Source organism: Hyperolius riggenbachi, chromosome 3 (genome assembly GCF_040937935.1).
Source record: "Hyperolius riggenbachi isolate aHypRig1 chromosome 3, aHypRig1.pri, whole genome shotgun sequence".
NCBI classification, from domain to species: Eukaryota; Metazoa; Chordata; class Amphibia; order Anura; family Hyperoliidae; genus Hyperolius; species Hyperolius riggenbachi.
Genome location: NC_090648.1, coordinates 292,872,515 through 292,895,631, shown reverse-complemented (window position 1 = coordinate 292,895,631; position 23,117 = coordinate 292,872,515). Strand labels below are relative to the sequence as shown.

General features: G+C 42.9%; 1 protein-coding gene across 2 annotated transcripts in view; it reads right to left on the bottom strand.

The window, feature by feature from the left end:
- Positions 1-22,199: 22,199 nt before the first annotated feature.
- DOCK4 (dedicator of cytokinesis 4) overlaps positions 22,200-23,117 on the bottom strand; it is a 480,752-nt gene continuing 479,834 nt past the window's right edge. For both annotated transcript variants that reach the window (XM_068276501.1, XM_068276502.1), the window contains one exon: positions 22,200-23,026. In XM_068276501.1, the coding sequence (XP_068132602.1) occupies positions 22,604-23,026 (423 nt within the window). In that variant the 3' untranslated portion in view covers positions 22,200-22,603. The remainder of the gene's footprint in view (positions 23,027-23,117) is intronic.

The following is a 23,117-nucleotide window of genomic DNA, read 5'->3' as shown; positions in this document are numbered from 1 at the left end:
GACGGGGCCGGGGCCGACGGAAAATGGTTTCAAGATATTCCACAGCAAAACAAGCGGAATAGACGGACGCGGACTGTAAAGCTTATCAAGCTGATACTGATAAGCTGGTGTGAGAGTGTGCATTGCGTGAGCCAAGCAAGCACACGACGGGCTGCTGCAATTCGTGGAAACCAGCGGCGAACCGCGTGGATGTTAAACTTTGACTGAAAGTGCACATCAGTCATAGCCAAAACCGGGTCGCAGGTGACTGGAAGCTCCGAGGCCGGCTGGCAGCTGCCGCTGGAGATCGATCCGCTGAGCCAGTGTGGGTACACAGAGATGGCTCAGTAATTCCAGGGGGTCCACTCAAGGTTCGTGAAGTTGCCACAAGCTGGGCGAATTGGCAGGCCTACGAAGTCCTCTGCTCAGGCAAGTTGGATTTACGTTGTTACGTTGTTATATGGCATTATATGTGTTGTATTTGGGTGTTATAACAAGGAGAGAATGATGTGTTAAGGTGTACAGTCTGTGTTAATTGCAGCGGGGAGGCTGCGTGCTTCATTTTTTTTTGTGTGTTGTTCCTTTTTCTGTGTTGGTTTTGTTTTTTTTTCTCCCCGTCCAGAGACTGGGAGTGATGCCAGCTGTGTTTTCGCTTAGCAGAGAGCTGCCCGCGGAAGAGATAAGGGGGGGCGGCTGTCGAGCAGGTGGAGGGGAGAGAAGAAAGAGAGAGAGGTAGCAGAGTAGACAGAAGAGAAGTAATTTTTTCCTTCGGTGAGCTGGCGTTTTTTCCCGAGCCCGATCAGGATGTTTTTTTTCCCTCTCTGTCCATAATGGAAAGCGTAGAGAGATAAGTAGGCTTATCTCGTCCCAGTCAGAGCTGCTTCAAAGGCTTTAAATGTCGGTATCTGTTATGTTGTTTAGCCAGCTCGTCTGTTGTTCGTCTCAGTAATAGCGCTGTAATAGTTCTGAGTTATGGCTGAGATAAGCTGCAGATGAGTTGTGGAGAGAGGGGATAGAGGGAGAGAGATTCCTACGTCTCTGGGGATCCGTATGTCTGATTGCAGTTCGGATTACAGCTGAGACGTGAAGGAATGCTGAGGCTGATTTTTGTGCACTGTGGATAGATGCTGTGTGTGACTAGGCATGTTTGTTTGTATTTTGTTCTCTCTCCTAGGTCTATAGGAACGAGAGGCTGCTATGGGAGCAGCCATCTTGGCTGGCAGTCCAGGACTCAAAATGGCGGCAGTGGAGAGAGCCCGCCCCCGTGAGTCATGGCCCCCACACGTCATGGCAGGGGGGAGGAGGGGCTGGGGGATCCACGTCACGTCAGGCTGTGCTCGCGGCTCCGGGCAGAGCAGCTGAAAGGGAGGGGGGTAGAAATACAGAGACATTCTCCTGTGTGTCTCGGTTCTCATAGTATTTCCCCAGAGCTTTTCCCTGGGTCCATGGAAAGGAATGCCAGAATAGGAAGTGTTTCCCAGCTAGGTGCAGGGAATCACGTAGCAGTACTGATCAGAAATGGGTCTGTACTGTGTTGCTTATGGGAGTATTCCTGTGAGTGGGGCACCTTAATGGGTGGTGCAGCATGAGTTCCCAATAGGAAAGGGGGGACAGTGCATCAAGGGGGTGCCGGAGGTGGAAAAAAAGGGAGTTGACCAATCCGGGTTTCCGGTAACGGTTTTTTTCCGGTTTTTGTCGTGGACAGGGCCAGAGCTTGACTGAGAGGTCTATGCTGGGCTGGGGCTGTTTTTTTGTGCGGGTTTTTTTTTTTCGTCCACTGATTGGTCAAATATGTTTTTTCCAGCTCCTATCAATTGTAGCACAAAGAACAAGGACTGACAACAGTTCATGGGGCAATTATACAGATGATAAAATTGCCGTTTACAGAGTGACAGTGTATCAGTACGCTGTTTGCCATGTGACTACCTACCAAGTGGGCATTCAGGGATCTGCATACAGGCATGTGACGCTGGTATGCTTAGCCCTGCACCCTGTGTAGTTTAAGTGTAAAGTGCTCCTTCCTACAGGGAGGCAGCCAGTTTTTGGTAGTTTAGGTGGTGGCACGGCAAACATTGATCAGAGGGTACAACACACAGAACTTCTAGCAGAGCTGGTATCGCAATGAAGTTCTAGATAAGTTAATGCGACCATGAGTAAGTGCATTGCAGGCTCACCTGCAAAGCAGCATCAGGTGTGGCATCCGTAATCTGTGCATGCGACGGCCGCGCATGGACAGATAAGGGGGGATGTGGAGTGAGCTGCAATGGGGTGAGAGCTTCCAAAGGGGAAGCGAGCTTCCAAAGGTGAAGTCCGCGGGAGCATATTTTAAACAGGTGAGTACTGAGGATAGTACTGAGGTAGGGGGGTGAAGTTTAACTCCAATCTACCAATAAGAGTAAACAGAGTTCATGAGAACCATAAAGCAACGAGATCAATTACGATATATATTGATCAATCTAAAGTGTAAAGAGTACAAGCCGCAGGGCGAATCCCAAATCATTAATAAGAATTGATTTGTTTGTATTTCGATTTCAGGTGTTTGGCAATATGGAATTGAGACAGCTGCAGTGCTGGCAGCAAAGATGGAGATGTCAGTCGGATACGCGAAAGGTTCCAGATGCCAATCTAAGCTTGGAGAACAGCGAGATTCCTGAGATTGGAAAGAGACTAAAACACGAGATTCCTGAGAGTGGAAAGAGACTAAAGTGAAGTCCGCGGGAGCATATTTTAAACAGGTGTTTGGCAATATGGAATTGAGACAGCTGCAGTGCTGGCAGCAAAGATGGAGATGTCAGTCGGATACGCGAAAGGTTCCAGATGCCAATCTAAGCTTGGAGAACAGCGAGATTCCTGAGATTGGAAAGAGACTAAAACACGAGATTCCTGAGAGTGGAAAGAGACTAAAACACGAGATTCCTGAAATGGGAAAGAGACTAAAAACCGAGGTTCCTGAGATCGGAAAACGTCTAAAAAAAACTGTCTGAGCAAAGCATAGTGCAAATTGCCAATGTTTTTCTTTCCCAAGGTGGTGCTTTTATAATGAGGAGTACCGTGCTGATGGCGATCCTAGGTTGCCATTTCGTCCTAGGAGAACGAAGAGAGGACATTCTCATGTATAATAAGGGGTTAATGAGAATGCAAGGCCCAAGCATGTTAATGTTGGGTGACAAAGGTACTGATCCTTTCACACCTCCCTCCGCTTGGCACAGATGGACCATGCAGGGACGGAGGAAAAGAGCACTTGTGCCAGGAGAAAGCAAATTTCATGGCACAAGGTGGGTGAAAGGTCTGAAGGGTCAAGTGTGCGGGCAGTGGGAATTTAATGGCAGTGTAAATCTGCTATTGAATGCCACACTCCCAGAATCAATGCACCGATCCAAAGGTTTGTTAAAAGGTACATTGCAGTATAATGGGTATATGCAAAAGGTGGAGTGTGTGATTCAGGGGTACCTTGTCTTGGTTATGCAGAGTGAGATGGTTCCAGATTGGAGAGGAACGAGCAGGAGGCGTCAATTCTCTTACCAGAGAGACGCAGGGGACAACATCACACTCTGGAGCTACCAACAGAGAGTGCCTCTGAAACAACTATACACACGTAAAGGCTGGAAAGCCAAGGGTGGGTGGTTCTCGAAACAAGAAGTAACAATCGAGATCAAGCCACATTTCCAGGTGACAAAGAGGGTGGGGAGAGCGGTCCCGGGGGAGGGAAAGCCAACACAGGGAACCCCATCCACACTACACGGGTCACAACAGGGGACGATATTACACAGTCCCTATGCAGCAGCTTATCCTCATGATAGTTGGGTAAGTGAAGAGGTACTCTTAATCGAAAGATTGCAGAGAGTACAGTCTTCCCGACCTCAGGTACATATTGTGCCTCAGGACGTAAGGGGGGAAGAGGTCCAATCAGGACAGCTGGGGACATATTTTGTCAGCGAGAGATTGGACAAGGGGAGGTATAGTAACTTTTCTGGAGAAGGATCTTTTGCATGGCATCTTCGAGATGTTTGGGTGAACAAATGGAAACGGTGCAACATTCCTTTAGGCACCGCCACTTCCTTAGTTCCCACCTCAACACATGTCTTACACCAGGACCTGAGAGGTCAACCTTTTTTGGTGCTAGACGGGGAGGTGAAGCAAGTAGAGTTGTCCTCATGCGGGCAATTCTTGCAGAAGTATCTGCGTTGGCCGGGGCAAGCCAAATTTAGTGAAGAAGCCTGCGGGTTCAATAACGCCGACTGCGAGGCTACCATTCAAAAGATCCACCCTGAAGCCAAACCAACAGTTCCGGTGGCTGAAGGAAGGGTTTGGTTTTTTTAACATAAGGTCTAGTGATACATTCAAGGTATATTCTCATAATTGTTCCGATAAGGGGGAGTTTTCCAAGGGGAACATATTGTGTGAGTGGAGATCCCATATGGATCCTGTCATCCAGGCTGGATGACGTTGTTTCTCAAATTGTTAAGAGAACTCTAAAGGTCAAAGTTTCACGAGTAGTTCCCGTCCTGAAAGAGAACACGACATGGGACAAAGGGGAACAGGGTTTGATCCAAGACGGCCACATGTTGTTACAAAGGTTAAACAAACAGTACACTAAGTTAGAGGTAAGATTTCACCATGATACAGGTGATCTTAACGAGGTAGAACACAAAAATGAGCAGGTGAGTTCCAGTCTGCCCTGGTGGACAAAGGTTCCGGTGATGTTCCAGGGACACTCGGACGGGGCATCTGCAGTTCCAAAGTTCTTTCTACACCCACTGGTCGTCTGGATGGGGATGACAACTTTAGGCATCGTTATCCAGGTGAGGTTGCGGGTTAAAATTACGTAAAATAAATTAACCTGGTCCAGAGATTGGTGCCTCATAAACAATCTCCGGAACCAATAGTTTAAATTAAGGGATATACAGGGTTACGGGTATAGGTTTAGTAGTACCTAGGAGCTGATTGTATAAAGGCGCTCTTTTAGAAGGCACCTGGCACTGCTCCGTTTTGTAACAACCAAACGAGTTTCACTTTTCTGTGGTCATGCAAGTTTGTGAGTGATACGCAAGTGACGCAAATGCTGAGCATGTGGTGTTGAGGGACTTAGAAGTAGGGCTTTCCCAGAGAGCCTGGTTACAGGAAGACCAAGAGGTCTTGCTCTCTCTCTTCCAGGGGTAACCACCGAGAGCAGAGAAGTTGTGTGAGCACGAACATCGAAAAGTGAAACATAAACGAAAGAAACCAGGTACTGGGAGGTTCAGACGCTGGGATCTGCGGGTCAAGCCGTTTTAGGGGGGATTGTTATAATTTAAGTAGGCCTCAGTTATTTGGACTGAGTTAGTCAAAAAGGCTTGATGAGCAGACCTGCCCTTTAAGGGGATTTTCTCTGAAGAGAGAAAATCTGCAGTTCTGTCAGCAGAACTAGAACATACCAAGAAGCTGTTCTGAACAAGGCCGCGGGTCTCTCTGACCTGGGCATGTACCACCACCAGAACAGAAAACATTGGCCATGTTTACAAAACATCCACATTCCTGTAAGTAAAGGAAAGGTGACATTAAATATTAATCGAGTAGGCGTGTAGGATGACACCACGAGTAGGGTCCACCAATAAACTGGTTTAGGGGGTGGCGAAGGTGATGTCATATTTAACTCTTTCCTAGTCGCTATTAAAGGTGGAGGGAGCTATGAGAGCTCACTTCTGCTCTTGACTTTCACGCTAGCTCGCCAGGCTGACTGGGACTTCTAAGCATGTTATTCCTTTCTGTAATCTGATATAATGTATGCTGTACATAGTTAGTCTAGATGTAACATAGAGTAGATACAAGAAGACCTGGGTATCTTCAGTAGGATAGATACTCAAGTAGCTGTAACGCAACATGGAAGTCTGCTTTGCCAGGAGATGAATGTATCTATCTGTATTCCTGTTTCCTGAATAAATAACGTAAACATTGGAAAAAGCCTGAGGAAGTCTATATCCGGTTTGCGGTGTGGAGAGTCAAGTGATCTCACAGTCTGTGAGACGATGGTGTCGAAGCAAGGTGATAAGAACAGTTTATAACACCCATCACTGCCCTATGTCTAAGGGCCCTTTCACACTTAATGCATTGGTATGCGTTGCATTTTTTTTCTCCATAGCAGTGCAATATGAAAAAGCAGTTTTTCAGCGTATAGTGTGAAAGAAGCCATAGAGAAACATAGACAATGGACTGCACATCAGTTATCCATATAATTACAACTGACTGCAACTGAATAAGTGTAAAAGGACCCTAACACTTCCTGTCCCTTCTTGCCATAAATTCTGGCTCCAGTTAGATCCCACACCCAAATTATACACTGGGTGCCGCTGTAGCACAATAGTCTATGGCGCTACTCAAATTACCAGGTGCTACCCATATTGCCTGCGCACCCACCCTAAATCCTGATCCAATCTTACTACTGAAGGTGGGTTTACCAATGAGGTACTGTGGTTCTAATTGGAAATTATTTTTAAAAATATGGTCTTTAGTCAGTTAGCACTGCCAAGTCTATTTGCCCTGCTATCTCTTGTTGCTTTCCTTTCTACTACCAAGATGTCTAGTTGATTGGCCAGTACCGGTGTGTCCTTCTGACTCAATCCCATTAAGTGATATGTGGCCATCTTGTTGCTTCTGCCATTATAGTGGCTGAAGATGTACTGCTCTGCCATGATCATGCCCAGTGGCGTCGCTAGCCCTATTTTGGGGGGGCACGTGCCCCCAATCTGTCCTGGGATGCCATGGATCTCCACCCGGCCGCCGCTCACCCCCTCTGTCAACGGCTCCCTCCAGCCGACCAATCGTGCGGGCGCTAGGACCCAGCGCCCGCACTGATATGCGGAAGTGACATCACTTGCGCATATAGAGCGGGTGTGTCTGGCACCCGCTCGTACTACTGGTCGGGTTGCTGCTGATCCTGAGGTCTGCTTACTGCGAGGTAAGGGGTGACTGGCGGCGGCTCCCTGTCACTCACTCACTACCTTATGGGCTCCCTGTCACTCACTCACTACCTAAAGGGGCTCCCTGTCACTCACTCACTGCCTAAAGGGGCTCCCTGGCACTCACTCACTGCCTAAAGGGGCTCCCTGTCACTCACTCACTTCCTAAAGGGGCTCCCTGTCACTCACTCAGTTCCTAAAGGGGCTCCCTGGCACTCACTCACTGCCTAAAGGGGCTCCTTGGCACTCACTCACTGCCTAAAGGGGCTCTCTGGCACTCACTCACTGCCTAAAGGGGCTCCCTGGCACTCACTCACTACCTAAAGGGGCTCCCTGGCATTTACTACCTAAAGGGGCTCCCTGGCTCTCACTCACTACCTAAAGGGGCTCCCTGTCACTCACTCACTGCCTAAAGGGGCTCCCTGGCACTCACTCACTGCCTAAAGGGGCTCCCTGGCACTCACTGCCTAAAGGGGCTCCCTGGCACTCAATCACTCCCTAATGGGGCTCCCTGGCACTCACTCACTCCCTAATGGGGCTCCCTGTCACTCACTCACTTCCTATAGGGGCTCCCTGGCACTCACTCACTACCTAAAGGGGCTCCCTGTCACTCACTCACTACCTAAAGGGGCTCCCTGTCACTCACTCACTGCCTAAAGGGGCTCCCTGCCACTCACTCACTGCCTAAAGGGGCTCCCTGGCACTCACTGCCTAAAGGGGCTCCCTGGCACTCAATCACTCCCTAATGGGGCTCCCTGGCACTCACTCACTCCCTAATGGGGCTCCCTGTCACTCACTCACTTCCTATAGGGGCTCCCTGGCACTCACTCACTACCTAAAGGGGCTCCCTGTCACTCACTCACTGCCTAAAGGGGCACCCTGTCACTCACTCACTGCCTAAAGGGGCTCCCTGTCACTCACTCACTGCCTAAAGGGGCTCCCTGTCACTCACTCACTGCCTAAAGGGGCTCCCTGTCACTCACTCACTGCCTAAAGGGGCTCCCTGTCACTCACTCACTGCCTAAAGGGGCTCCCTGGCACTCACTCACTACCTAAAGGGGCTCCCTGTCACTCACTCACTGCCTAAAGGGGCTCCCTGGCACTCACTCACTGCCTAAAGGGGCTCCCTGGCACTCACTCACTGCCTGAAGGGGCTCCCTGGCACTCACTCACTGCCTAAAGGGGCTCCCTGTCACTCACTCACTGCCTGAAGGGGCTCCCTGGCACTCACTCACTGCCTGAAGGGGCTCCCTGGCACTCACTCACTGCCTGAAGGGGCTCCCTGTCACTCACTCACTGCCTGAAGGGGCTCCCTGGCACTCACTCACTGCCTGAAGGGGCTCCCTGGCACTCACTCACTGCCTAAAGGGGCTCCCTGGCACTCACTCACTGCCTAAAGGGGCTCCCTGGCACTCACTCACTGCCTAAAGGGGCTCCCTGGCACTCACTCACTACCTAAAGGGGCTCCCTGGCACTCACTCACTACCTAAAGGGGCTCCCTGGCACTCACTCACTACCTAAAGGGGCGCCGTCACTCACTATCGGGGTCCCTGTCACTCACTACCTAACTGGAGGCGCCTGTCACTCACTAGCTAACCTGGGGGTCCCTGTCACTCACTACCTAACTTGGAGGGCTACCATATTAAGGGGGCATTCTGCCTATTTATGTGAAATGCTGTCTATTTATGTGCCTCATGACTGCTGAATTTGTCTTGTTGGGGGCCTCATGATTGCTGAATTTGTCTTGTTGGGGGCCTCATGATTTGTTGGGGGCCTCATGATTGCTGAATTTGTCTTGTTGGGGGTCACATGATTGCTAACAGCGAGACTATGGGAAAAGCTGAATCCTTATATGAGACAATAGCATTTAACCTACTTTTTTAGCTTTTTAAAATAGAAAATAAAACTGGGAGGTTCTAAAAAATTGAATACATTTTTCAGGAGTAGGATGGATGAAATTGTTTATCTTCACAGTTTATTTTCAACTTGGATTTTCTATAATGTTCATGTATGAGTTAAACCGTTTGTACAGTATTTAGTTTAAATTGCTGTTGCCACTTTGCGATAGATAGGTGACTTTTGGGTTGCAGTTTGGGCACTCGGCCTCCAAAAGGTTCGCCACCACTGTCATAATCTAATGTCCCACCATTGCTAGGTTCATGTAAATTTGTCTCCACCCGTTACCACACCTATATTCTGGTCCATTGCCCACCCATGTTTTGGTGCGGCGCGATAAGCACGCTGCACAACTTGATCCTCATATTTTTGGCACGCTAGCTGCAGTGTGCTGAATTCTGCTGCCTACAGTATGTACAGTATACGCTGTTCTCTAGTGCCTGCACTGTGTGCTGATTTACCTCCAGTGTGTACAGTGTAAGGTGTTACTCTGTGCCTTTACTGATTGTAAACCAGCTATATTGTATGCTGATCCCTGCTACTTTCTGTATGTACAGTATTAGCTGTAAAGCCTGGTACACACATACAATTTTGATTAGCCAATTTTAGCTCTGTTCATAAAATTCATTGTCTGTTGGCCCACTTACTGCACGGGGGTGGTAAAATTGGGGGTCAGTGATTGACCAATCAAAATTGTATGTGCGTATACATCTTTGATCTATGCCTATACTGATTGTAAATTATCTAAATAAAGGACAGGGGGCTCCATCCAATATTTCGATGGGCAGGCCTGTTATCTGTAGCTTACACCGCTGCTAAGTTCATGCACATTTGGCCCCACCCATGGCCACGCCCACTCACCTCATGGCCACGCCAATTTTTTGCCGTGGCACGTGCATATACCTCCCCACCTGGTGCCCACAGGTGCCCCCGATTTCCAAGGACCCTAGAAATGCCCCTGATCATGCCGATGCGGAGCTGATGCCAAGGCAAGATAAAACACGATCACAGGACAAGCATTGCAGGCCATTACAGCGTCTGTTGCTATGCCACTCAGGAACGATCCAAATTATGCTGCTGCTGCCCCACTGTGGACCACATCAGGATGATGTACTGCGGAGCATTGGACACGATCTCCCAGATAGGCAAGACCTGCCTCATTCAGACTGTCAGACACAGTAAAGTTTTCTCCCCAAGTTTCATTGAGTAAAAGTACGTGTTATGGTCTCAAAAATACTGTACAACACGGCAACAATAATTCATACATTGACATTCATTTTTTCGATCTCCAGCCCTTTCAATACCCCCACTATGATATAAGCCTTGCTTAGTAATAGCAATTTGTAACCAATTCAGGGCATGTTTGCATGGCCTTGTAAACCAGCCCCCTAAATGTGAGCAGACAGTTTTGTATAAATAACAGACAACAAGATAAGTATTAATTAAGTAACTTTATTTCAGTTTGTTCCATTGCTTTACCAACTAATATGAACATCTGGTAAAGAGATCATAATAGTTATCTTGCATGAATGAGGCCAGTAATACACGCATATATTTAAAACTGAACAATTCTGCTGGTTGCCCGAAATAGAAAATGGCTGCAGAAAAGAAAAACACTGCTTATTATCAAGGTCAAACACTGTACAACAAATCAACTAAACTACACAAAGAACTCAGAAGAGCTTGTTATTTGATAATGCCAAACCAAACAGAAGGCAAAGCATCTTTATACAAGTCTATGTATATGCAGACATATACATACAAAACATAATCATTTTTGTCTCTCTGGTAAAATAGGTTAAAACACAACACTGTATGTTATATTCCAAAAGCCACAATCAATTCTAAAAATTCCAGACTGAAAAAAAAAAAAAAAAAGCCCGGTACAAAGTTAACATTACTGTCATTTTTCGAGTAGATCTTATTCTTCTAAAACATTAAAATTTTTACCATATATTTTCCTCTGACATTCAAAACTGTAGTCAATATGGCTGAATTATTTAAAAAGCACATATGTACAAATAGTTTAATACATAAAGTATTTGGCATAATTATCAGAACTGTACTGCATATGTGTGTGTGTTGTTTTTTTCATTCAGTGGAATATCTTATTAAAGTTACCCAGTTAGGTACAAAAATACTTGAACAATTACTGTAGAAAAAATGTCATCAACACCTGCTAACAACTTTCTTGGGAAAATATATAAAAAAGTGGTCAATCTCTTTTCAATCAGGCTGGCTGTAAAAGTAATGTACACACTTTACCAAAAATTCAGCTTTCCAGTTAAAAAAAGAACATATTTTATTTTGTTGATTTGACAGGCAGGTATAAATGCATAACTATTCTATGAATTGCCACAAACAGCAAGACATGAGAACAATGAACGCAGTTGTGTAAGGTGCTTTGTTCCTGGTATGGATACAGAATTATGTGCTGGAACAGGTGGCATATCTGTCTGGTAGGTACATAAAAATGTAATACAGTGAAACAGCAAAGAGATATACAGTGCCCATAACTTAAGGGAAAAAAAATGACAGCAGGACAGTACACAAGCTGAAAAAGCACAACCCTAAATCCATCTGCAGTATTAAAATACACTGTAAAGGTTGGCTTATAGTATCACAGAGGTTTTGCTTTCAAATACTTAAAGAACACCTCTAAAATAGATGTGTGTGTAATGGTGGGGGACTCTTTGATAGTGTGGTTGTAACAACAATAGGTTTTAACAATAACATTTATTTTGATACTGTACATCACTATTACGACAAAATGGTTTTGCGCATTCAGAGTTTTGTCTAGTACTCAAAATCGCACTGGGAGGTGCTTGGTGCCAGGAATAAACAGCAAATATGCATTTTAAGGAGTATGTTTAAAGTGACAGTGTAATGAGGGGAATGTGGAGGCTATCATGTTTATTTAACCTTCCTAGCGTTCTGAACGAACTGAGCTCGTCCAGGATGCCGGAGGTCACAGCTCAGGCCCTGGTGGGCCGATTTGAATATTTTTTTTTTTTGAAACACGCAGCTAGCACTTTGTTAGCTGCGTGTTTGCTGTGATCGCCGCCGATCCATCGCTACCCGACACGAAAGAGGGCCCCCGCAGACCCCGTGCGCAGCCTGGCCAATCAGTGCCAGGCAGCGCTGAGGGGTGGATCGGGACTCCGTCTGACGTCACCACATCGATGACGTCACTCCGTTCAAAACGGGATTTCCGGATGGGTTTTCACGCCGGCGGCAATCGGAAGGGTGGGAGGGATGGAGCAGGGAGGGGGGGAGCACTTGTAGCTAGCGATAGGCTAGCTACATGGAAAAAAAATTAGGTAAAAAAAAACCTCCCGCGGCCGTGTGCAGAACGGAATCAGAACGCCAGGGAGGTTAATTGTAATACTGACCCAGTAAGAGCATGCAGATAGGTGCTCTGACAACAGTCCAACTTCAGTGGCTGCATGCATGCTTATAAACAATGTCAGTTCTTTTTAGATTGTGGAACTGACCTGTGGATCCTTAAGGTATGTAAAAATGTCTGATTTTTCAGAAAGACTTGTCATTCAAACCAGTTGTTTGGACGACAGTTAGACGTGTGTGTGATTGATCGTTAGACCGATAACAGTAGTTTTGGCTGATCCACTTGGCGGATCCATTGGACTACCTGTCATTCAAATGACAGTTAGGTCCATACATGTGTACAAACTATCAAACGACTTGATGTTTGAATGTCTATTAGTTGGACACTAACAGACATACAAACAACAAGTATTTGATCAGTCATTTAATCTAGTTCAATGTTCTATCCAGTCCACTGTCCATTATCAAGTTGGTTAAACGACATGGAAATTAGGTAAATTAGCATATCAAATTACTTGTTGGTCAGTGTGTACATGGTGTCTGAACGACTTGTTGTTTGAACTTCAAGTCTTTCCAATGACCAGTTTGAACAACAATCAGGCATAAAGTTGGACATGTGTACGGTGCGTACACATGTTGAACTTTAGCAGCAGGTGCTGCACCGAACCTAATTCTCTGTTTTGCTTGCTTAAGGTGTGAAGCCAAAAATATCAACAGGACAGCCAGGCTACAGGCATTGCTTAAAATGAAAGAAATACAGCACGCATATCCCATTCACTACAGAGTCACTTTAAACTTTGTTTCTAAAAGTCCAAGTTTAGTCAAAAGTTTAATGTTTGTTTTGGATAGCCTGTAAAACTGGTTCAGTTCTCTATCAAATCGTTACTGCAGTCTGTAACCCCATTCAGGACAAATGTTCTTACTTTCTACAAAGACATCTCTTCAGCATGGAAATAACCACAATATAGAACACATTCTTGAACTAGGAAGGGTGCAGAAAAGGGCTACATATTTAATAAAGGGCATGCTGAACCTTAAGCAGAGGAGATTAAGCTGGACATGATCACCTTGAATGAATATATAAATGGACCATACAAAAACTCTTTAAGGTCGCAACAAAAGTTTTGAGGCATCAAGGATAGAGCTGCAGAAAGTGTTCACCCTGTAAAGGTTTCTAAAATGTGTACTACTCTTCCACCAGCACGGCTTCTGATGGAAAGTGAACTAGACATCTTAAAATTACAAACACAGGTGGCTACTGTCACGGAACAGCCGTGAGAAACACAGGCGATTCGGGAAGATTTGCGCAGTCGATTTTCTGATCGCTTCCCGGTTAGATTTGCACAGTCATTGCAGCGATCAGAATGACATTTTTTCTCTTCCTGAAGTATGTTTGTTGCCCGGTGAATTTGATGTTTGTGTAAATTAACTTTATCAAAAGAGTCCCTTCCCTGGCCAGTGACACAGGTGTGAAACCCTAGCCAGAACCCTGGTGTAATACATCAAAGGTTGTTTTAGCTGGCTGGTCACACTTAGATGATAATTAACACACCAAAAGGGTGGATTTCATCCAGGGGAAGCCAAAGGAAGCTAGCTCCACAGAAGTCCACTGACAAACTCAGACACCTAGGCACCACTGGGGAACAGATTTAAATGCATGTGTTTTAGGATTTCGGTCTGTTAAATGAAAACCGTGTATAGCACAGCTATGAAATTCATATAGTCTTATTCAGTAAAATCTGCCCAATGTGCTGATATAAAATTAATAATAACCCATCCGGTTATTGGTGTACGACCCTGCTCGGGGACAGGACAGCCTAACGCACTCATGCAAGATGTCATATTAATCGGTATTTTCTGACAATTATGAATCTACTATTTGCCTAAATATGACATGTATCGTTTATGAGTTATAGTGTTTTACAATGTAAGCTCAAAATCCTACTAGGAGGAGGTGGGCTGTCATTGGTGGGTAATTCTGAGGGGGCAGGCGTTGCCACACCCCCAATCCAGCATTATCAAAAGCACGTTGCCAGCAGGCGGACTTCAGTCCTCCATCTTAACATTATCTGGATTACAACTAGACTTGCTTCTGGGCAGAGGACCACCCAGCAGCCATCTTGGAACTGTAACATCTGCTTGGATTACAAAATATGCCTAAAGGCCTACGATTCTGAAACCAAGGACTTTGCATTTCTTTTCCCAGAAGGACATATTTCCACGAACTTAAGTATTTTCTCAGTTTTTATTTTCATACTGGCTACTAATGTTTCTACAATTGTTAATTTTAATGTTTTTCTGTATATATTAATTATTTATATTCCATTTTTAATAAACGGCGCTAACATCATTTATTTGTTCAGCTACCCTGCTATTCAGCCGCACAAACTGAACCCTGGCTTCTGAAGAGTCGCTACTATTGTTGATAGGTAGATAAATTAGAGTGTGTTTAACCATTTTCTATTTGCAGGTCTAGAGTCAGCCAGTCAGTGGGCTCCTCTGTCCCATGGTAACAGAGGTGGTCGCAGTTATACCCTGAAATAGTGTGTAAGTTGTATTACCGTAACTCACAGGCTCCCTTCTAGTCAGTCTGCTCCCAAATTCCCAGCAGTTTCTGTGCACCGATTGCGACCACAGATTGCATGGTCTGTGTGTTGAGACCGATTGGACGGCATTGTGCAGTCCGGCCACTAGGGGGCTTGTGATAGCTACCTACATTTCCAATGATAAATAGTAAAATGGTGGTCCATAGAGCTTTACCTGATAGGCATGCGAGTCAGTAATACTTTCTCCCTTTGCAGTATATTAGCCCAGACTTTTTAATGTTTTTAATTTTATCTCTGAATCAACCAAGATGTCCAAGGGCAAGATAGATAGATAGATAGATAGATAGATAGATAGATAGATAGGGGTTTTTTTTGGGGGGGGGGGTGAATAAAACAAATTGCAGATCTACATGGACAAATGTCATTTATAAAACTATGAAATTAAGAGTGAGTTGAAGGTGTCTCACACCTCTTGTATTAGGGACCACCCTAATGCTCTCGGGGATGAAGAAGTAAGCTTCCCAATTGAGGCACAGACATGGATCACCAACTAAAAAGGTTATAATCCTCGTCAATCAAAGCAAAGAAAAAACTTTTGGCTGGAGATGGACTTTGCAGAGTCTATTTACATTGAAACACTGAACACAATGGAAAGACTCTGTGCAATGGATCGCTTTCATAAAGCAACCAACCACATTGTAATGAATGTTAATAGTTCCATCAATGTACAGGCATCAATGTAACACTCCCAGAGCTTTGTTTATCATTATAGATAAGCAGTAAGAAATACATTCTTTAAAACCTGTTTAAATATCATACAGTAAAGACCTGGTAACCACCTCCCATTTCTACTCCCACTGTTCCAACACCAGAATAGTAAAATGTAGCGGAGTAGCAAGTCTGTCTAGGTGCTACAGTTATCTAAAGATACCCTTTACCACTGGCTTTCCTGTACCACTGACTTTCAGACACTGAGCTTAATTCCACTGTCTGCCAATTGACAGAACTACTTAGGCTGCGAGCACACTTAGGTGCATTTGTATGCATTTCCAGATGTTTCAAACCCATGTTATTTAATGGGCTTGTTCACATTTAAATGTGTTTTTGGCATACTGGAAAAAAATGCATGCAAGCTTTTTCCAGAAACCATCTTCATTTTTACAATCATTTACATAGCAGCTGATAAAAATTGTAAATACAGGTATTGTTTTGCAGTTAAATTGAGTACGGTGAGCGAAAAATATATAGTGGAAAACATTTGCATTATCACAATGCTCAAGTGTGCTCCCAGTCTTTAAAGGAGCCTGTCACAAACCACAACTTATTTAAATTTACACAATAAGGACTTACCTTTGGTTAAAACTGCGTGTGGAAATATTAATAGTTTCAGTGATAAAGGTTGTAGATATCAAACTGAAAGTGGTTTAAGCTGCATTCCTGAACTTCCCTAATGGACAAAAAGCAGCTCATCACAGTATTAATATGAAAGCTTAGACTTAACGCTCAACTTGGAGAGTCAATCAGTTTCTATTACTCTAGCAACCTGTACCCCTGGAAATTCTGGATGGGTCATGCAGTTTTCACTCAAAGTAATCTAAGATTTTATTAGCAGACTTGTTGTGATGTAATTAGTGATGGTCATGTCTAGGAGAACTCACTGAGAAGCATGCGATTTGCCTGATCAGCTGATAGATTTGCTAAGTTCTGATTTGCTGCAATCACATCATGCTTTAGTACATGATCATGCCTAGCCAATCAAAGACTTACATATCTATCACCTGACCAAAATAATCACATGCTTCTTTACAAGTTCTCCTAGATATGACAATCACTAGTCTTAATCATAGTGATACACAATTATCTCTTATCCAAGACAAACTTAGTCTTTTTTATGGATGTGGCCTTCAACAATACAGGAATGGAAAGAAGTGATTTTGTGAGACAATAACTATTCATTTTCTTTTTAGTAAAATGGTAAACATTGATGCACAGACTACTCATACTGCTAAAAGAAAGGTTAATCCCTGCTTACTATTGGGCAATTACTGTTTCAGTCAAAAAGCATAAAATGTTGATGACATTAGAATTTGAAATATATAGGCTAATGGAAAGAATGGTTCTGTTGTCACACTGAATACATATCAGTGTGATTGATTGCATTTATAGACACTGTTTAATTCTATACACATTTTTAAATATTATTGCTAAGAAAACCAAGTCACACAAACTTGGCCATGGTGGGGTGCTGTTGCACTGGTAATTATACCTGACTCATTATTACAAAACACTTAATATCACAATTCCAACTCCTATTTCTAAATATAAACTGCAGAGAAATATATCTGGTCAAAATAATTTGTGTATGTTTTTTGTTTTCCCATACAAACATATAGAAAAGCAAAGTGATAAATCTACAATGAAAATGTATCTTTGTTTCAGGAAAGATGTCACTAATGACATTACCTTTTGAATTATATATTTCCATGGCACTCATGAACTACAAAAAACTAGCAAAGTGTAGCTTTTCAGCAAAGATTAACTTTTACCTACTGTGCTACTGTGTTCATTTTTGGCAGTGAACCAGTTTCTAATTTTGCTGCTGATCTGCCACATACTCTAAGCAGGATGTTCAGATTTGGCAGTAATAAAAGGTACCTAGAATATGTGTTTTATGTGGCTCTTTATCAAACAAATACAGAGTACAAGGGGTTCTCATTTCACATGTGCAGGGGCGTAGCAATAGGGGTTGCAGAGGTTGCGACCGCATCGGGGCCCTTGGGCCAGAGGGGCCCCGAAGGGCCCTCCGTCAACTACAGTATTTGCTCTCTATTGGACATGTGCTCATAATAAATCACTTCTATAGATGCTTTGAATAGTAGTAATCATTAACAAGCTGTTCCCCATCCCCTTCTTGCACCTCTGACACTTGGCAGGTTTTGGTGCGCTGTATCAATTTACGTTATGTATAGAGTGCTTGGGGGTCCCCATTGTAAAACTTGCATCGGGGCCCAGAGCTCCTTAGCTACGCCACTGCACATGTGTTACATTTATATACATACAAAATAATATCCGCTAGAGTGTTAAATTTCAAGGTGTGTGTGTGTGTGTGTGTGTGTGTGTGTGTGTGTGTGTGTGTGTGTGTGTGTGTGTGTGTGTGTGTGTGTGTTTTTAACAAGTTCATTAAGATGTGTTGAGAATTTTGGCATGTATGGAGAAGCAATATCACAACAAAGCATGAAGGTCTTCTCTGTCAAGAACTTGTAAGAGCCTATTTATAAATAGTGAGGATCAGCTGATTGTCATAAAAGTGCCGTTAATACTGAAGAAAACTTGTGCATTTTTAAAACTGATCAACTAGTTTTAGAATGGTTAAAATGATCAGCTGGTTCCTGAGTACATTCAAGTGAATAGAGATTTTGGATGGCCACTTAAAGGAAGTATCAAGCAAATTGAGCTGCTCCATCATATACTTACCCGGTGTTTCCTCCAGCCCCTTGAAGCTGACATGTCCCACACAGCATCTCCACTCGCAGCCGCCAGTGCAGAGGCAGACCTCCTCTACTGCGCCTGCGTGAGCGCCACTGTCAATCAAGTCCACAGCGCACTGCGCAGGCGGAGATGCTGCGTGGGAAATGTCAGCTGCAAGGGGCTGGAGGAAGTCCCGGGTAAGTATATCATGGGGCAGCACAATTTGCTTTATATTTCCTTTAAGGGCAATTATGGTTGGCGATCAAAGCCAGACTTAAGGTGGCCACACACCATACAATTTTTAAAATATCTGTTTAATTCAAGAATTGCAATCAATGTTTCTGACTGATTGTAACATTTCAAAAATATGACCAATGTGCCACACACCTATGTTCAATTTTTCCCCAATTATGATAAAAATGATTGGAAACTCTGAGAAAATTGCTAGGGTGTGTATATTAATAAATTGACAATCTAACACACACCATACAACCTTTAGAATAATGTAAGAAAAATTTCCAGCATTCCGGATAGATAAAAATTGATTTTTTTAGTCGAATGAAAAAAAAAAGCTTTCGATTCTTTTGGGAGATCTGATCATATTTATCAAATTGCTGTAAAATCAGATCATTTTATTGTATCGTGTGTGGTCACCTTTAAGCAGATCATGCCTTTGTAAATAAAGCGCTCATAAAGGGGCGATCTGTGGGTGAATAAAGAAGTGACAATAAACAGTTCAATCACTACTTATTTATAAACAGGCTCCAAAGTGCTTTACTCAGTTTAGAAAGATTTTATGAGATTTGGCACACTGTGGTTTGGATCTGTGGAGATAATACAATGTGATCTGCAATTTGACCTTTGTTGACAAGTACAGCCTACATAGTGCAATAGTGCAAGCAAGTCTCAGCATTCACATGGAAGTGATTACAGCTGGAAGTTTTAAAATTTTGGCAAAATCTGAATGCATGTTTGTAGAGTACAACCCTGATGAGAAAACTGAGTTCCCTGTACTAATAACTGGAAATAAAAGTTCCTTTTTTCATTCACCCAAATAGAATGTAAAAAGGGGTAAAAACATTTATAAGGAACACAACTACAGCAAATCCCATAATAGTTTAATTCATGCAAAGTCTGCTTTACCAAGGCCATCTAAAGGTGGCCAAACACTAGTCGATTTGCCATCAGATCGACCAACAGATAGATCCCTCTCTGATCGAATCTAATCAGAGAGGGATCATATGGCTGCCTTAACTGCAAACAGATTGTGAATCGATTTCAGCATGAAACCGATCACAATCTGTGGAGCTGACGCCGGCGCGATTCCCCCGTTCTCCGCTGTCTTCTTCTCCGCTCTGGGCTCCGGGTTTCAGACCGGCTGGCTTCACTTCCTGTCCGGGGAAGTTTAAACAGTAGAGGGCACTCCATAGGAAGTAGCCAGCTGGAACCCGGAACCCAGCGGAGAAGAGACAGTGGAGACCAGGGGACTTGCCCCGGCCGGATCAGGTAATGTATTGCCGCTAGCGTCGGTCGTCGGGCATTTGAATGCCGCTATCGACGCACTCCCAACCCGCCAGCGATCGAGGGAAATCTTCTGCAGGGATGGAACAACGGGAATCATCGGGAATGATTGATTTCAAACGGAAATCGATCATTCGGTCAGCGTTTGCGCAACGATTTCACAGCCGATTCGATCACAGTGATCGAATCAGCTGTATATCGGCGGGAAAATTGGTAAGTGTATGAGCCCCTTTAGATAACAACTTGGCATAAACTGAGAACCCATTGTAGTGTAGAGTCTTTCTAGGTCAGCTGTATGTGCCACAATGCCACTCCATAAATGAACATGTGTAAAAAAGAAGAATACAAATAACGCGCATGATATTACTAAAAATTGGGTACGCAGTACCATTTTCTCTTATGTTTGTAAATATATTGCTCTATAAATGTACAGATCTGAAAAATAGCATCCACATAATTTGATCTAAAGGAGAATATTTCCTTAAAAGGGGAGAAAAGATGGTCTCATACTGCTACAATTGCAGCAATTATAACGGCAAAGACTTCAAATACGGTAAATGAGCAGTTTTTTTTACATCACACATTGCAGTGCCAGGACAATCCACAATATTCAGATGCATTAGTACTGTAACAACCGTAATGGTTTGATATAAAACATACAAAAGCCAACTTTGAAGTAATAGGACTGCAACAAGTGTTTAAATGCAAGGCACTTTTAACAATGGGTTAAATTTAGAGTTAAATTTAATGCCATAATATTGACCAGGACTATTTGGTAGTTAGGGACAAGGATATTACATGACACTGCCTTATACCACCTATGATGTATGTAAGATACCTGCAGGTGAAGTACACCTTAGCTGCAGGATAAGCTGTTGGCACAGAGTTTTTGGAAAAAGTTATTCTGTGAGAGTATGCTGAGTTTTTTCTTTATTTTGTACACTTAACTGCAGAATACAAATGTGCACATGTACACTGTCTACATGTGAAGAGCTAAAGCCTCATACACACGCTCAACAAAAGTCTTTTAAATGCATAATTATCAAACAACTGTTGTTGAAATAACCAATAAAGTTGTTTGCTATTGTTCAAACAACTGATAAGATGCAGCTCAAATCAATCCAACAGTTGAATTTCAACAACAAGAGTTGTTTGATAATTGTGCATTTAAAATACTTTTGTTAAGCATGTGTATGAGCCTTTAGGAACTCCTGTGCATGAGGAGGCAACCGGTAATTGTTTTTAAGTTCAGGTTCCACTGTGATAATTTTTGAACAACAAGTGGATCTAGTAAATAGTACTAGTAAATAGTTCACCAGAACTAGTAAATAGTATTGGTGAACTGGTGAACTTAGTGGCACTGCATTCTCTAGTGTATGATTGTGTCTACAGCTCAATCCAAGGCATTTTTTTTTCTTCAGAACCAGAGCTTGGCAACACAGTTAATTTGATTTCTGTGGGGGTTTTTTGTGTGGTCTAAGTCCAGGCAAAAATTAATGCACAGTAATCATCTACACATCACCTCTCTAAAACACTTTAAGCTATGTAAATAAGGAAAAAAATGCCAATTTTGTAGCTGGTTTGACAGTCCAAATGTTGTCTAATTTTGGATTTCATTTTCAAGGCCCTTACTTAGTTTACAAGTACATTCAAGACCAATATTAATTTTATGATACAGTGGAAAGCTAATCTTAAGATTTGTTACAAATTCTAGGGATTTAAAATGTAAGCATAATTAATCTAGACACCTTAGTTGACTACAATAGTATTTGTATTTGGCCCAGGAATTGTGCAGTCCCATACAGACAAGGGTAGAGGAAGAACCTGTGGAACGCTTGCTTAAAATGGGCAATAACTAGCCAAGGATTACAATCAAATGTCATAAATCTAAATCTAACCCATTATCTAGAACTATAGAACTAGAACTGTTGTAATAAAAGCCAAAATGAAACAAAGATGTAGAAAAGAAAACGCATACTAAAAACACTAAAGTAACAAATGCCATTTGCACTGTAAAGAAAAAAAGACAAACAAATGTATGAATACTGAACAGCCTGAAGCTGCAAAAGCAATAATGGCAGTAGTGAGACACCAATGGACTAAATACGTGCTTTTCCTGCGCTGATCACCTCTTAATGCATGCAAGTTTTGAGACCTCAATGCCCATTGTGTTAATAAAGCAACAACATTTTTCTGCATATACAAAATTCACAAAATATGGAAGATAAATTATCACAGCTGATCAGAAAACTATATACAGAATACATATACAAGTTAAATTCCCTCATTAATTTAAGAAAATGAAAAAAAAAACAAAAAAAAATCCAAAAGAACCAAAACCCTACGGTTAAAAAATAAACTCAAAAGCAATACATTAACTAAAACAATAAAATACCATCTATATTATAGAATTAAAGTTAGCATATACAACGAATTTGGAATTGTTGGCTGACGTTAAAACATCAAGTATTCTTTTAAATAATAAAAAAAACATAAAATCTACTCTTCAATTAAAAGCTTTATATATATATGTATATATATGTATATATTTATAAAAACAATAAAGAACTGAGTTAAAAGTCAACATGATTTTGAAATTGTAATCCAGAAACTGCACATGCTAACAGAGTGGATGTGCTTTTTTGTCGAAATCTGACCAAAAGTGCCATTTATCAAGTTAATCCTGAATTAATACCTCTATCATAATGTGCAAAACAATAATAGAAAACAAAACTCTTTACTTCCTTAATTAAGGGAATCAAATAGTAAACAATTAAAGTGCCCACACTTTCATTAAGTGTATATACCCATTCTGCAGCTGTCTTTTCAGCAAAGGTCCCCAATGGGTTACTTTTTTTTTCTAGAAAAAAAAAGTTGGTAGTCCATTCACAGCAAAATAAAATTGTAAATATATTACAACTGTGACACTTTCCTTGGGAAAGGCCTGGGGCGTGGCAGTGGATCAATCCTTTTGCCATTCTCTAGACTTGTTGGACGTATTGGGCCTGGTTTGGGTGGTAAAGCTGGGGGGTCAATGGGAGACGGTATTGAAAGACACTGAGGTACAGGTACAGGGCGTCTCAAAGTCCGCTCATACACGCTATAAGGTGGAGGTGTCTTATTCTCCTTCCTGGATGGCTCCTCCGATATGCCATAAATGGGTGTAGTTACGGTTTGGTCAAAGATCTGACTCTCAAAACCAGACATTTCCGAAATGCTGCATCGGCTCAGAGAAGAAATGCCACTGCTGCAGCTTCCTGACAACACGGGAGAATTAGACGTCATGCATGATGGATGGCAGTCCACAGGAGAAGGAGTAAATGAGTGCATTGAGCCCTGAAAGGTGAGAAACAGAGGTTAGCAAACACACTGCCACTAGCAATTTTGGGAGAAGCAGAACTGATATATGGGTTAATAAATTCCTTAA